This window comes from Asterias rubens, chromosome 9 (genome assembly GCF_902459465.1).
Source record: "Asterias rubens chromosome 9, eAstRub1.3, whole genome shotgun sequence".
NCBI lineage: Eukaryota > Metazoa > Echinodermata > Asteroidea > Forcipulatida > Asteriidae > Asterias > Asterias rubens.
The window spans coordinates 7,881,979-7,898,576 of NC_047070.1; the positions used below are offsets into that span (position 1 = coordinate 7,881,979).

At 40.5% G+C, this 16,598-nt stretch overlaps 1 protein-coding gene across 2 annotated transcripts in view; it reads right to left on the reverse strand.

Moving 5' to 3' along the window:
- The window catches only part of LOC117294465, a 114,739-nt gene that overhangs the window by 37,802 nt on the left and 60,339 nt on the right, over positions 1 to 16,598 (reverse strand). For both annotated transcript variants that reach the window (XM_033776877.1, XM_033776878.1), the window contains one exon: positions 80 to 2,187. In XM_033776877.1, the coding sequence (XP_033632768.1) occupies positions 80 to 2,187 (2,108 nt within the window). The remainder of the gene's footprint in view (positions 1 to 79; positions 2,188 to 16,598) is intronic.

A 16,598-nucleotide genomic window follows, 5' to 3' on the forward strand; every position in this document is an offset into this window, starting at 1 on the left:
TCTAACTAAAAAGAGGTAGTACTCAAACCATACTTGTGGATTTTTAACAATGTAAGGTTAATCAAATAAAGTGACTTACCTGGTAATGTCTGACGGTAGAATCTCTAGCATTATCCCGTTGTGCAGTCGCTGCTTGGTGTGGAGGTTGAGATGTTGGCCTGGGCGTGTGCAGCTTACTGTCCGGATGCGACTGCGAAGAGAGTACCTGGCCTTGAGCTTGCTGCGCCTTCTCCTGCTGTTGCTGCTGTTGGTGCATGTGAGTCAGTTCCTCAGGATGCACGACCCAGGCAGTGGGCATCCCAAGCGACGCTGCATGCTGCTGCTGCTGTTGCTGCTGCTGCTGCCACAACGACTGAAGCTGCGATGTTGATATCCCCGGATGGAGCCCCTGCGCCTGAAGTTGCGCCACGAGCTGAGGGCTGATGAGAGTCGGGTACGCCAGCTGAGGTCTTAGACGGGCTATGGAATCCTGGTGAATGAATCCTGCCACATGGGGAGGATGAAGGTGCTGCTGCTCCAACGCTGCCAGGTGTGGCGGGGCAGGGTAGTTGGCCAGTCCATGAGGGGGCAGTGGGTGCGGATACATGTGAACCTGGGAAAACATTGGATGGCGCTGTAAGGAGTGATGCGCTGGAATGTGGCCTACTGAAGGGATGGCTGCCGACGGCACAAAAGGAGTAGGTTTTACCCCGATTGCCGTCGGCGTTGCCCGCAGAGTACTGTGAGGTGAGTGACTTAAGAGCTTGTGGCTAGGGGAAGGGGTGTGCTCACGGTTAAAATGTTGGAAGTGCTGGATAGATTCGATGTGCCTCACCGATGTGTCTACCAGGCTAGGGTCCCTGTACACTTGAACTGGCTCTGCGACGCTAAAGGTCAATTTGGCACTTGATGGACGACTGTTCGAGTGGAGATCGTCTCTTCTCAACCTGGATTCTGAATCCTCTGATTCTCTTCTGGAGTCAGCCGCTTCTCTCGTCTCGTCCGATTGGTGAGAGGTAGCAGTGTTGGGCTCTTTGCTGCAAATTTCGTCAGTGTCCGAGTCTCTCCTCTGATCGTGGCTTGACTCCGATACTGCCTTAAGTATTTCTTGCTGAATTCTTTCTCTCCCTTCTTCCTCTTCTGTCTCCGATCTAAGAGGTATGGTCTCCCCAGAAGAGGGAAGCTCAGTCACTGTGTCGGCTTCAGAGTTCTGACTGAGGGGATTACTTGTTGGCAACACAGGGACAGTGTCGTGTGTTGGACTATTCCAGAGAGTAGGTGTGGAGGTGTTGCTAGCAGTAGAGGAGGCAGTGGTTACTGATTCGGTATTCACCGTTGACGAGATGCAAGCAGTCACAAGTCCAACTGTGGTCGTAGTTGCTGCATCAAGCTCAGACACTTTGGGTGGTGCCCACACTCTTGTTTGTGAGTCTTTGCTGGAAGCAAGTTGATGCTTGCTTGTGTCCAAATCTCGTGTCACCTCCCTTGTTATGATATTAGCAACACACTGCGAAATAAAGTTGGAGACTCTAGGCATGGACGTGGACAAAAATAACTTTGGTGTGTCGTCCTCAACAACAGTGGAGGTAGGGGTTTCCTTTTGAATGTCGGAGGATGTCGGTTCACAATCCACCTTTGCTTTGGGCTCCCTGTTTTTGGACTTGTGTTTGCTTTTGTGGTGTTTCCTCTCAGTGTGTGCAATGTCCCTACCCTCACTAGCAACAAGGCTTGTGTTGTCTTTGGTTTCAGATTTCCTCTCCTCGTTGCCGTGCTTGCGCGACTTGCTCCGATGGCGGCTCGAGTGTTTCTCGTGATCCGGCGAGCGGGAAGAATGATGGTGATGATGTTTGCGCTCCTTCTTTTCCTTTTTGTCCTCTTTGGACTTCTTCTCCTCTTTGTTATCCCGCTTCTGCTCCTCTTTTTCTTTCTTCTTGTCCTCTTTGCTGAGAAGAATCTTCTCAACCTTTAAATCCTCCTTTAAACTTGGGTCTTCCTCCTTGGATTTCTCGGCCTCGTCTTGTCCTTTCTCTTTCTCTTTAACTTTCTCTTTGTCCAGCGATGACTCTGAGCTAGCTGATCTAGACCGATGCCTCTTGGGTGGGGATGTCACTTTCTTGGGATCTTCAGTCGTTACGGGATCACAGGGTTTGCGCTTTCGCTCTTTCTTCGGCTTGTGGTTGCTGGAGGACTTTTCTTTAGTGATTTTTTCTGCAGAGGAGAAAAGTAGACAAGAATAACTAAACAAATCTTCGCAGACACATTTTGTTTGAAATCTACCAATCATAATACCAAACACAAGATTGATTGTAACAAGAAGTTAAACATTTGGAGCATTATCAAGTACCAAGAAAAATTGGCTAGGTCGCTCGAAGTAAACTCCAACTGCCACAACTTCACAATAACAAATATACTTTTTCTGTCTCCAGAAAACAAGGCAGACGTTCATGTATTCGAATAATGCCCTGGCAATCTTACAGGGCTCTATGCCCTTTGCTGCTGAAGTAACCCATGATACGTCTTGGTTGTTCAAAGGGAACCCAGTTTGACCTACTTCACAATGCCTTCAATGGCAACAACAGGTCTGGGCGATTCCCACCAACCTAGGGGTAGCAGTTACAATTGCTATCCCCCAACTCAGCCCGAACACCAAACAAAGCAGTGTCTTTAGGGACAGAGGCACACAAGCCATGAGAACGTGGGTCGAAGAAGGAAAGCAGGCCCCCATGAATAACACAATGCAACATTTTGATAACTCCAAACCTAATCCCCTACCATTCAACTACAAGGAGGCCCCAGCATGACCGTTTTTATCTTGAACTCAACGACAACTAATAAGAAAAAAACTTGCACTTTGGCGGCCCAGAGCCTGCAGGATACAATATATCGGAGGAATAACCTTGTGTTTGCTTCTGCTCAGTCACACCCTTGCATTTCTACAACTCTGCCGTAGGAGACAGGCAGGGGTTGAAAATGGAAGAAGAAAAAGAGGGGGGAAAAAGGAAAGACCAAAAAAAAAAAAACTTCTCCACAAGTCTGCCCTCGAGGCCCAGTCCCTGTATTGTTAGAAAGAAAAACAACACCTCTGTGTTGTTGATTGGTGCCAGGGAGAGAGAGTAAGAAAGTGTTAGGGGTCAACGTGGGAGAGAAACCAAGGTGCAGCTTGTTAAAAAATATATATATAAGAACATAAAATTTAAAAACTACCCTGCTTATAAATAAAATCTCTTGAGCAAATGACTGAAACTGAACTGGCCACAGAAACATCCTGATCAGCTGCTTCAACTTCAAACCCCTTTCGGAAGTCAAGATATTTTTAGGGAGGGAGGCCGATCCCCACCAGGGTCACATGTACTTTTGTAGTAAGTAAAAAACAAGTATCAAACTAAAACTACAAAATGGAGAAATTTTTTCCTCAAACTGGGTAGATCCAAACTGGTATGTAGAGGGGAACACACTCATAAGTAATTTATCATTCCTAGATTTGTTTTCTTGGTCAAGAGAGAGAGAGAAATGCCACAAGGAAGTAAAAACAAATATCAAACTTAAACTACAAAATGGAGATATTTTTTCCTCAAATTGGGTAGATCCAAACTGGTATGTAGAGGGGAACACACTCATAACTAATTGATCACTCCTAGATGTGTTTTGTTGGTCGAGAGAGAGAGAGAAATGCCACAAGGAAGTGACACCCAGTGCGAGGGAATTCATGGGATACTGTAATTGAATCAGTAAGCTTCCTAGGACTCGTAATTGGATAACCACTGAGATAATAATACATCAACACATGCCTTCAAGAAGAAGAGAGAGAGAGGGAGAGCGAGAGAAAAAAAACCTCCTCCATTGATGTAAGAAAATACTCGTCAAATTGGAAACTACTTAAGCATTGATTTAAGGAAAGTCTGAACTCTTGAAAGTGCATGTTAGTTGAGAACATAGGTGTAAATTGGTTGAAGGATCATGGTCACCCCCTCCACCTTTTCCCAAATGCAACAGGCTCAAAAACAAAAGTGCTTGGAATTGGATATACAATTTTCAAAGGCTGGGTTTGGCAGGCAAAATCCTCTTGGAACACACCATGCCCAACGTTGTCGAAACCAATTAACAGTCTATTGTCTGTCTTAATTGAGACAGCCGATTCACTGTACATCATCAATCAACAAGACTGTCGAAAATGTTCAAAACATTGTACTTAACTAGCTACCTTCGCAAACATTCTAACTGATGACCAAAACTTACTAAACTGACCCTTTCAATTTGTTTTTGTTGTAAATTTTCATGTCGACCAAACCTGAATTTGGCCTTGAAGACACCCTGAAGTATTGAATACAATCATACCAATTGATAATATCATGTTGAAATAACCCCCATTTTAAGGGTTTTGAAACCTTTTGAAGAACTAATTTTGGCAATGACACAAATTCTCAATAACTGTGAATGCAGATGTATGTAAACAGTAATACAATTTATCCGTAGAAGATTCAGATTCATTAGTCATCAAGTTTTTGAGAAATAAAAAAGTGAAAATCACAGAGCAATGTTTTCAGGAGAGTTGCCTCAATCCGGTGTACATGCTTAAATAATGTTCGTGTTATTGTTTTTACTCATTAATCATAAACTAGGCCTACAGCACCTCAGCAAGTAATATTTTAAAGGAAGCTTTCTTACATCATTATTGGGACACCGTGCAAGTTTAATATAAATCTGTAGACAATTGTGTTTAGAGTCGAACAAACAAAAGTACCCAAACGCCTTAAAACACTATATCTTAAAGGGAAGAGTTTTGAAAAGATTTTTGTCTCCTTTGTTTTGACAAGCTGGTGCCCTTGAAATGACCTTTGAATGACCTTGGCTGTATTTACTCCATTGCAAGACTTCAACGCAAAGTCACTTTGTAATCTCCAGCAATGCTCCGAACTACTCAACAAATCCACCCTACCCTTGGACATTTTCAGAATTTGACTGTGGCTCAAGAAGCCAATCACTACAAATCTGAACCTGGCATCCAAAGCTCACTACTAGTACCAAGAGAGAGAGAGGACTCTGAACAGAGTACCGAAGGAGGCTAACTATAGAGCTACAACACTTCCACACAGGTGTTTCTTTGCTGAAATGTCAGCCGGCTCGGGGAGTGCAGTGAGTTGGACCATGATAGCCAAGGCCCCAATAAATAAAAACATGTTGAGCGTCCTCTTTTTTTTTTGAAAAAAGCAAGTAGGGCCCTTTTCCTCCCTTTTTTCCTTCAAAATGGCCACTCGATACATTTGTAAAGACAACCAACTGGCTATTTTTGGAGAAACAAAATTTATCATCTGAGATTTTTATTTTTTATGTATTTTATTTTTATATTCAATGAAAAAGTTTTTAAAAAGAGGAGGTGGCCTCTAAAAAGGAAGCACCTGAGGGTGCTAAATATGTTTTACATTTTGTTTGACCTAAAGCTTTTCCGCCCTACACTGTGCGCTCGGCATCACTGCTCAAGAAGCTCCACTACAGTTGACAGGTGACATCATCGAGATGATTATCGATTGCGCACTCAGAGAACCTGTGCAACTTGACCATCCACATTGTACAGCACGCCTGTATAGTTTGTTTAAAGGGCACCAAGGCATGTTCTCCTTGGTAAAGGACACCCTATGAGGAAATTGTAAATTTCTACTGGAACATTTCAAGGGCACCAAGGCCAACCAGGGGGGCATGAAGGCAATTGCCTTTGTGGCCCCCATGTGAAGTATCAGGCCTGGTACATTTTGACTGTTTGTTTTTGTTTCACTTGTTTGTCTACAGTTCACAACATGGTCACTTCCTGTTTGGCCATTCAGTCCTAGCTTATCAACATTGGGGCCTTGTCATCATATTACAAGGTAATTTGTACAAGTCAACTTAAAGGCAACCACATTACACTCCATGCTAAAGAACAAACAGTAGGTAAAACCACTACTACAGTAAAGAACATATAGGTTTAATAAGGGCAAGCCTGATGCTTGACTGACACGGAGGCAACGTAGGCGATTGCCTTTATGTCCTTGGTTTACCAGTCCTTTGTTAACCTTAATAACTTGTTCATTTTGAATAGTAAGTATGGCCAAAAAAAACTTGTACCCGTGAAAAATGGAATTGTTACCCCATGAAAGTGCCAGGGTTCGGCTCACATACCCATCAGGGGGCCCAATTCTGACACGGAGGCAACGTAGGCGATTGCCTTTATGTCCTTGGTGCCCTAAAAATGCGATGTAAAAATTTACCATTTCCTCATAGGTGCCCTTTACCAAAAACAAAATGCCCTGGTGCACTTGCCCTTTCAAAATCTAAGCATAGAGACTCATTTTTTCTTTTCCTCACTTGACATAATTTGATAGCCATTTAAAACTTTTCAGATGTAAAAAAGAAAAAGAAAAAAAATACCCCCCCCCCCCAAAAAAAAAAAAAAAAAAGAGAGAGAAAAAACTTCCCCAAAACTCAGCAACAACCCCAAAACCAACCAAATATCCATTAACTCGTAAGTTATTCCAGAATAATCACACAGCTTTAACACACAAACAGTTTTATTGTGCAGGAAGTACAAGCACAACCCTTACTCTATGGCACAACCAATCAAATTTCCCTTCATCGGGAAGAAAAACTACACTCAATGGATTTAACAACTCACAAACGCAACAAAATTCTTTATAATAACAGCCGAAAAATGGGAACAAAATGCATGGTGTAAACACGTGAGAGTGCCCTGGGCCAGTGCTTGTCTGTTCATCAAAACTAGACTGGAATTAGCATTTGAGATGACCCCGCGTATAACAAATTCTTGACCCCCTATTTATAGACCAGACTGTATAATACAGTGCTTGGGAGTCGAACAGTATTTTGTGTGAGTAAATTTATCAGAAAAATTGGGTTTACCAGTCCTTTGTTAACCTTAATAACTTGTTCATTTTGAATAGTAAGTATGGCCAAAAAAAACTTGCACCCGGGAAAAATGGAATTGTTACCCCATGAAAGTGCCAGGGTTCGGCTCACATACCCATCAGGGGGCCCAATTCGAAATTGTCTTAAAGAGTTTGAATTTGTTTTATTTTAGTTGCATATGTTCATTATTTGCTTAGATGAATGTTATAAATGAATTTCAGCCAAATCTGAGAGGTAATCGGTCAACAGTTTCAGAGTATTGGTTGGTTTGACAGGGAATGACCCAAAGACAACTTGATTTTCACATGCTTTTTTTTATCCAGGCAATTTATATATATTTGTGTTCTTCATAATCATAAAATTTCAAAGAAAGGTACATTGTTTGTTTTGGGGAATTCTTTGATTTACTTTTCAGTTACAAGATGATTCTGATTAACTAAGTGGCTTCAAACTAAACAGAGTGAGCCGGAAATATTTAAAAACTACTCCTGTGTACTGTCCAGCTTTTCCCCAACACAACACAGTTGTCCCAGTTCCAATCAGATAAATCCAGAATTCCAAAGACACAATTTTTTTTCCCCTTTCTCTCGTCTTTACTTGAAACACTTTTCAAATGCACAAATGCTCTAGGCATTTTATAAGCACGGGGGAGAAAAACAACTATTCTCACAACAGATGAACACAAAATCCCACAGGTAATAAACCAACATGTAGACCTCAATTTATAAAAGAAAAAAAAGAAGGGTTATCTTGGAGGGAGAGAGGGAAAAAAAGAAGGGAAAAAAAAAAATTGAATACGTCAAATATAGCGTCCCCCCATGTCAGGTGTAAGTCTTTAACAGCACGTCACTATAGCAACCAACACCCCCTTGGATGCAAAGGGTTAGCAGATCTGTACATACATGTCACAGTGGCGGCTGCCAGTGCCTATTATATGGAATTCCCTTCGGACACGTTGTGTGCTTGGCAGGGCAAATGAGATTTAGGATTATTCAGCAGCCATGCAAGCGTGAGGGTTTTGAGCTCGTTTAAGGGAGTCTTTTTTTTCCTTCTTCTTCTCCACACACAACACTATTAGTGCAATGGTGGCCAGGCCTCTTTCCTTATTGGCTATCCACTACACAGGACGTGTCCGCACAACATGTCCATGAAGAGTTTTCTTTGATGTTGTTTTGAAGACCCAGATATTTGATCAAAATCTAACACATTCGGGGGTGGGGTACCAACGTGTGGAAACTTTCATATGTTAAAGATGGCAACAATGTAATATCTGTAAAAAATAAAGTACATTTTTATATATATTTTTTAAGGGGGTTCAGTCATGACAAATCAAACAAAATGGCCATTGTTGTAACTCGGCTAACATGTATGACACATTGTTGCTGCAATGTACGTCAGTGACATCGTTAATGTCAAATGACATGTATGATTTCTTTCTAAGCCTAAAGCAAAACTCCTGACTTCCTATTCATCATATCCTTTTGTCCTTCACTTCAGAGGCTTATTCGAAAGGGGGAAAAAACTCCTGAAATCATAGCCAAATTCTCTATCTGGAAGGCCTCTATTCTGCTTTTTAAGTCTAGGGATGGGTGTTCAGTTAAATCCACAGAGCCATGACTTCCTGCAGGAACGTTTTGTAAACAAGCTTGATGAAATAAAATAAAATCTTACATTTCATTGAGAATGTTTACAAGTACAATTTCTATCAATTTTTTGTACATACAATTTGAGGCACTTAAGCTTTTAAGCCATTGGACCCTTTCGGTACAGGAACAAAAAAAGTTCACAGATTTACAAACTTTCAGGGTTTACAGAGGGTAGTTGTGAAAGACTTCTCTCGAAATATTATTCCATGAAATGCTTTACTTTTTGAGAAAACAGTAAAACAATATCAATTCTCGATATCGAGAATTACGGATTTATTTTAAACACATGTCATGGCGCAACGTGCGGATACAAGGGTGAATTTTTCCGTTATTTTCTCCAGACTCCGACGTCCGATCTAGCCTATATTTTCACAGGTTTGTTATTTTATATGGAAGTTGTGATACACGAAGTGTGGGCCTTGGACAATACTGTTTACCGAAAGGGTCCAATGGCTTTAACAAATAGGTCATTCAAAATTTTGTCACAAAGCACATGTACATGATGAGTATAAACTTGCCCAGCAAAAGATAAATGTACATAAATTGTTTGTGTTTTTCCTATGGTCTCACCAGTGAGTTGGGGGGGGGGGGGGGTGAGTGGCAGGGATCATCTCAGATTTAAAAGGGTCCATCCACAGTTCACCCTCTGCTCCAGAATATACCAACAGATTACCACCAATCCTCTGAAGCCTTTAAATCCCCAATAAGCAGCCCCATTATGTAACATGTGTATTTATGGATTACAAGATTAGGCAGTGTATTTATTTCAGATTAGAATGTCTAACATTTTTTGGGGTCATGGGTTAGTAGCAATTAGACACTGTACTCCCAGGTCTAGAAAAACTATCTCCATTTACTTATAGCTCTCTAGTCTTTAGATGACCAGTAATGAGTATTTTGAGAACTGTTGCTCTTGCTTAAATGTATCTATGGATCATCTGTTGGACAATATCTATTGCAAGATAAAAACTTTCTCAAATAAGTTCTTGACCAATTTGCGTCTAGATTTCTTAAAGCCTTGTTTTAGGCAAAAAACACACACAAAAACAGTTGATCATCCCCGCCAGCATCCTTTTTTGGGGCCGCATCATTTTGTTAACTTTTTTTTTTTTTTTTTTTTAAGGGCCTAGGAGCTAGTGATGCTCTTGAACACGTGTTCAACCCTCTGTTTCATAAAACAATATTAGTGTATAAAATAAGTTTGCGGTGGGTTCAAACTGAAGAATTGGTGGCCTGTTTGATTTGAAATACTAAGCGGCCATCTTGGGGGGGAAAAAAGGGGGCGGGGAAAAGAAAGAAAAAGGCCCTCATCCTCCTCTTGTTTTTTTTTTTTATCCGGACGATCAACTGGTATTTTTTAAATATTTTGTTGGGTCTTATATCCGTTCCCTAAAGTCAAATCATATCTGGTCTTTCATCTTTATTAAGAATGTTGTTATTGTTTTGATACTGTAGAAAATGACTATTGCTACTCAATATTACTACATTCAGTGAAAAGATAGTCAGTCCAAAGATTTTGCTAGGCAAAATTGCTTGAGGAAATCGCTCCCTGTACATGAAGTACACAGAATGACTAATTACCCACATCCTTATATAAAAGTCACTTGTGGAGTAGATGACACAGTTCTGCCTTTGGCATACATGTTGCATCCTCCGATCATGCCCCCCCCCCTTCCCTCACTGCAACCCCCTATGGTGGTATTTCACAAAGCCATTCAAAGATGAAGAAGAAAAGAACCACAGATTCCATCTTATTCTCCCTGTAAAGAAACCCACAGAGGGATTCTTGGATCTCAAGACTTAAGTTGGGTTCCATCTCTAATACCAAGATTACAGAACCGTGGCTTCAGAGCATAATCATTCATAGTAAGTTCATGAATATATTGACAATGAACCATTCATGAGGAGGGGGGTGCAGCAAGGTGAACAGGAAAGACTTATTGGAGAGCTTGGGGGATTTTGAAGGGATTCTGGGTCAACGGCCTGTGCAAAACGTGGTCATATCAGGCTTGAACAGGGAATTTAGTGTAGGACCTGCATGAATATCGATACTTACTGGCTTTCTGTATAGGCAGGGATTTTAAAATATCATGGACGGCCAACTTCAGTAGATTTTTTGTTTTTTGGGGGGGGGGGGGCAAGGGATACATGTACTTCTTATACAAAATCTTCAAGTCAATGGGAATGGGAATGGTCCAAAAAAAAAAAAAAAAAAAAAAAAAAAAAAAAAAAAAAAAAAAAAAAAAGGTCCAGCAAAGGAGAATGAAGGTTACTAAGCAAAAAAATGAATGGGGCACCAGTCACAACAATGTAAATATAAATAATGGAATGTTGGCTGGTGACCTGTTTTTTGCTGAGCAACATTTTCTTGTGCTTGGCAAATTCTTGTGCTAACTAACAGACTTTATGAAATTGGGTCCCAGTCTGTAGGCAGCAATGGATGAAGCCAATACACATACAATACACCAGCACATTCTGACTCCACATTAGATGTCCATGACCCTAAACCCCCTAAAGGCAAGCCCCTTTTTAGTCACAATTCTTTTAGTCACAACCCCAGTTTGCCCTCCAATGCCCTGTTTGCCCTCCATGCCCCCTGCTAGCCCTCCCATGCCCCCTGCTGCTAATGTTTTCATAGAATAGTTGAGCGTTTCAAGCACTTGGCCCAGGCATCCTTGGGGAGACCTGCATTGATTGCTTTTCCTCTACAGCAATCTAATCAACAAAATGCCACGACAAGAAACTTGACTTTCCATCACATTAAATATGTATCATCCCATGTTATGTTGTCTTGACTTTGGGAAAAACTTTCATAAATTTGGTTTCCCCAAAGGAAAGTTTTCTACTCTCCTGTCTAAAAAAAGGGGGAAAGAAAATAACTTTGTAAAATTATTAATGATGAGAGTCTGTTGGAGACAATCAGTTTAAATGGGTTGATGAATAAACTGCAGTCACAAAAACACAGTTCCTTGTAATTCTCACATTTAGAAATAATACATTTTCAAGGTAAAACCTTCGAGTACTTTGGCAACAAATTTTATCAATTCAATTCAATTCAATGGTCCTACCATGGAAGAACACGACCCAGTTAACCATAAAACCACGTGCATGCTCGTTTAGGTAACAAAGACTTGTCATGAACAAGACCCGCATGCACCTTCTGTTATGGCTAAACATACATGCAAAGCCCTTCAAAGGGAGCCATTTCTCAAAATGTTATATACTATCAACAGATCTCCATTACTTGTTACCAAGTAAGGTTTTATACTAACAATTATTTTGAGTAATTACCAATAGTGTCCACTGCCTTTAGTTTAAAAACAGATGCAGTCCCTACCAGCTGGATCCCTTTCATATGTGGTAGCCATACTTAAGACCTTATACTTCACGGAGGCAACGAAGGCGATTGCCTCCATGCCCCCTGATCAGCCTAGGTGCCCTGGAAATGCTCCAGCAGAAATTTACAATTTCCTAATTTTGAGCCAATCATCAAGGAGAAAAATGCCTTGGTGCCCTTGCCCTTTCAAAAACGAAGCATACATGCCTGCATGCACTCTAATATAAGAATCTGCAATTGAAACTGCATACTATCAAAATAATTCACATCAAAAGAACAACAGGAACAATTGATCTGAGATCACCACAAGAATTGAAAGTCATGGGGAGTCCATCTGAGATCACCACAAGAATTGAAAGTCATGGGGAGTCCATGCAATAATATTGTTACCGAAAAACCACAAACAGAAACCACAATACTATCTCAATGGGTCTGTAGTCCCAGATGAAACCACAACCCACTGACTCGAGTTTATTTACATTATGCTCTATGATCTGGGAGGTTGATGATGAAATCCCATTAAAATGTTTACAGGAACTGGAAGCATATTACCTCAATGTTTACATTCAGTGATCCTTTACTTGGAAAAGAAAAACACCAAGTGACAGTGGCCATATATTATTGCACTGCAAGGAGTGGATTTTTGCACCAACCATGCCATGTTAAGTGAGGAATTCAACAGGCTGCAAGTGCACAATAAACAGGGCCATGAAATTAGGCCCTGTTCCAATTGCAAAGGTACAAGCCATCGTGTTTGTCTCCTTTTCAAATCCACACCACCAACAAACCGAGGCTGAAAGGGGAATAAAGAGGCTGCCGTCGATATCACAAAACTCTTCCTAACTCAGGAATAATCTTGTGACTTAGGACAAGTCCCAGCCCTGCACTGTAGCATGCAGACCTAAAGATTAATCCTAAGTTAGGACAAGTAACTCGTCCTAACTCGAGAGTAACTCGTCCTAACTCGAGATAAGACGAGTCCTAACTCTTTGTGAAATCGACGGCTGGTCCCTCTTACAACCAACCAAGTGTGATATTTCGTATGTCACTCTTCATCACAAACAAGTACAAGAGCTGCCCTACTCATATGGTGTGAGGTTTAATAGACTTTATAAAATAAAAAAAAACCATTTATCTTAGTGTACGTCACACGCAGTCAGATTTAGAACCATTTAAGCATCATTGCTCAACGTCTCTCAATTCGCTTCTCTTTTGAGGACTCCCGTCCACAATAATGACTCGTGACAAGTACCCAAAGCACATATGCACACACAAGAACGCACAAAGTGCCACGGTACAAGGTATGATGTACTTTGCAACTCAGCCAATGATCCCTAGAACAATGCAGGAGTCACGTTTGATACACGCAACTCACAGATCGTCACATTGTTAGATGCTTTGGTGAGATATAGTGTATCCTCTATGATAATATAGTTCACTGGGCGGATAATTCTTCTTCATTAAACAGAGAGAGCGTGGATGTTTTAATCATTGACAGACTATTCTGGTTCCCTGAGAAACATAAAAGGGTGTATGCAACATCGCATGATTATCCCCCCCATTGTTTGGTTTCCACCATTGTTGTCATGTACCCTGTATGCATTTCGAATAACCAAATACTGATTCTCAATACATCAAAAAGGTGTCTGACTGTTCCCAGACTAGGAACTTGATACTGACAATCAAGCTATATAGGATTTGAGGCATTGCATGGTGAGGTATCAATGTATATGTAATCTAGCTGTTTTATATTTTGTTTGAAAATGATACATGGAGACTCTTTAATTTGTGCAAATCTGCCCGTCTGTTCAAGGTATATTTGGTTTGCGGTAACACCATGTGTGTATCTACTTGCCAGGTAGAGTTTGTTCGAACTGTCTTTCTTTATTCTACTACCGCGGAGTAGATTTATCGGATGTTCGGGAGACTTCTCAGTTCTGAAAAGAAGTATCCTGCTTTTTTTTTTAAACTACTACCAGGGCGGAAGGTATAGAACATTGCCAGTACAAAGCAATTTTGAATACAGAATTTAATCCACATTCAGTACAAAGCAATTTTGAATACAGAATTTAATCCACATTCGTAAAATAACTCAATTGGTAAATGAAAGAGAAGTAAGAGAAGAAGAAAAAAAAACAAGAAGAGATAGAGCGAGCGAAAAGTAATAAACCCCGATCTATTGAATTTCAACCGGAAACACAAGGCCAAATGAAAACAATTTACAAACATATCTGACACTGGCAGGTGGGACAATAAGATTTATTTGTGCCTGTTAAAAAAAAAAAAAAATGTGTGAGGCAAATATGCCTTTGATAAATATTTACAAAAGCACAGTGTTATTTATTAGCACAAGCACAGTTAGAATTTGAAGTGAAACATTTTTACCATTGTGTAGAGCGGCTATTCAAGGTATCAGAGATGTATTTATCAAAAAAAGTATTGGGTAGGATTTGGATTGTGGATAGAAGGTGGGTGTGGGGAACCCCGGATGGAATGCAACACCTTATGCAATACTTTCAATAACGTCGATGAAAGATTGAAAAACATGTCAACTAAATTTTGTTACTTGGAAAGAAAGAAGCAAACTTCCCCAACTGCAGGAGTATGATTGTGCAATAACACCAACAATCTCGATAAATTGACTAATGGTTTAAAAACACACCACAAAATAAAAACCTGCGGACAAAGAAGGCCCTGAGAGGAATAAAGCCTGGTTTATACTTCCTGCGAATGCGAAGCGAATTTGACGTGAATTTGACGTCACAACACGTCACAACTATCCTTTCGCAGCGATATTCGCAAGTGAGTTGACTAGAGCCGAACTGCTGCGAATATTCGTTGCGAATTTTGTGACGTCCACATTCGCTTCGCATTTGCATTCGCAGGAAATATGAACCGGGCTTAAAAGGCTCACCACTTCACTATAAAATGGAAAACTAGAGGTTTAGATTAAGCTAGTTTGGACACAAGAAAGCTATACCTTGGTGGTAAAACCAAACGTCCAAAAATAGTTTGAAGGCAAAACATGAACAAATTCCGGACCAATCAAACACTCATGGCTTACAGAGCTGCCAACATTTTGCATCTTGCAATCAGGGAGATTATTTTTACAACAATTGGGCAGATACTCAGAATTAGATTCAACATTAGGCCAAATAGAAAAATAATACCACTTGATCGTCCGGATTTTTCAAAAAAGAGGAGGGTAAGGGGCCTTTTTATTTACTATTTATTATTTATTTTCAAAATGGCCGCTTAGTATTTCAAATCAAACAGGCCACCAATTCTTCAGTTTGAACCCATTGCAAACTTGTTTTATACCTATTTGTTGCTTGAGGACCTGTGTTAACACTATTACTGTATTAGCATTAACCGGGTTGGATTTGTAAAAAGATTTGCTGGTAGGCATTCACTGTTATTGTTTTATTAAACAGACGGTTACACGTGTTCGAGAGCATCACGTTAGATTCGGGAAAAGCTCCTCAGCCAAGTTCTTTTGAAAAGATGGAGTCTGGTATTTGTTTTATTTGGCCTAATAGGGAAATAGGTTCCATAATCAGGGCGATTGTCAACTTTGCTCAACAGAACATGAAAAGATTGGTTTAGTTTCAGGGAACTTTCTGCAGAATCATGTAGAGTTGGCAGCTCTGGGCTTTTTCAGGCACTAACCAGTTTTCTTGTCAAAATAAAGTATTTCAAAATATTTTCTACATATGGGCAAGAAACTAAAACGAATTTGCCAAGAATAGAAAAAACCCCGACGCTTCGAACCTTAGAAAAGAGTCTTTCTCGGAAATTAAAATCTTGTGCAGGTTGATTCCATCCGTTACTCAGAACCAATTGCCAGCCTAAACTCATGAACCCATAGAAATGTCAAATTCTATTCTCCGGCTCTCTCCGAGGTCACACAACATGTAACTGAAACCTCATTGTCTAGTGCGTCCTTCCCCCATTACTCTCCTGTCTGCAAACTAGACCAGCTCTAAGCAGATGGACTTTAAGCCCTTCAATGCGTTACACAGAAAGCTTAAATCGTACCATACAGACATCGATTGCCGCTGAACAAAAAATATAAATGGCTGCGCAACAAAGGCAAGAGAAACACAATACACTCAAGGACGTTATGTTTGGATCTAACTTTTGAAGTATTGAGCCGGTTATGTGTGCACGATTTACTCTGGGTTTATTATATTGGCTAACCCCAAGTCCTAATCAGCCACAAACACCACACACACCAACCTGGTGAAATAATAGGTTACCTCCGAACAATGAGGGTTAACAACATAAACTCCCTGGGAAGCATGTTGACTTCACAAATACAAAAGAATTTAACTCTGGTTTCCTAGTTTGAGAGATGTTTTCTTCATGACTTCCTCATCAAATAGTATTCCCTTTCGAGTTTCTATGCTTCACTCTCCCAAAATAATTTGGTTACTATGTTCATTCTTAAATGCAGTTTGTTTAATGTTTCCTTACTTTGTAAGTTTTTACTTCCACCTCGAAACTGGCAATTAAAAACAACAATAGAGAAACACTAGCAAACTTTCTTGTGGGGGGGGGGGGGCTAAGTTTTGCACCAATTATGGAATCATTGTGACTGGGTTTACCAGTTAGCTTGCCATTTCACTTGTCTATCATATGGAAATATGGATACTTTACAACACTGAACTAGCCAGCCAGAACAACATTTTTCTTACTTGTCCTCATGTGTTTTAAAGGCAGTGGACACTATTGGTAAC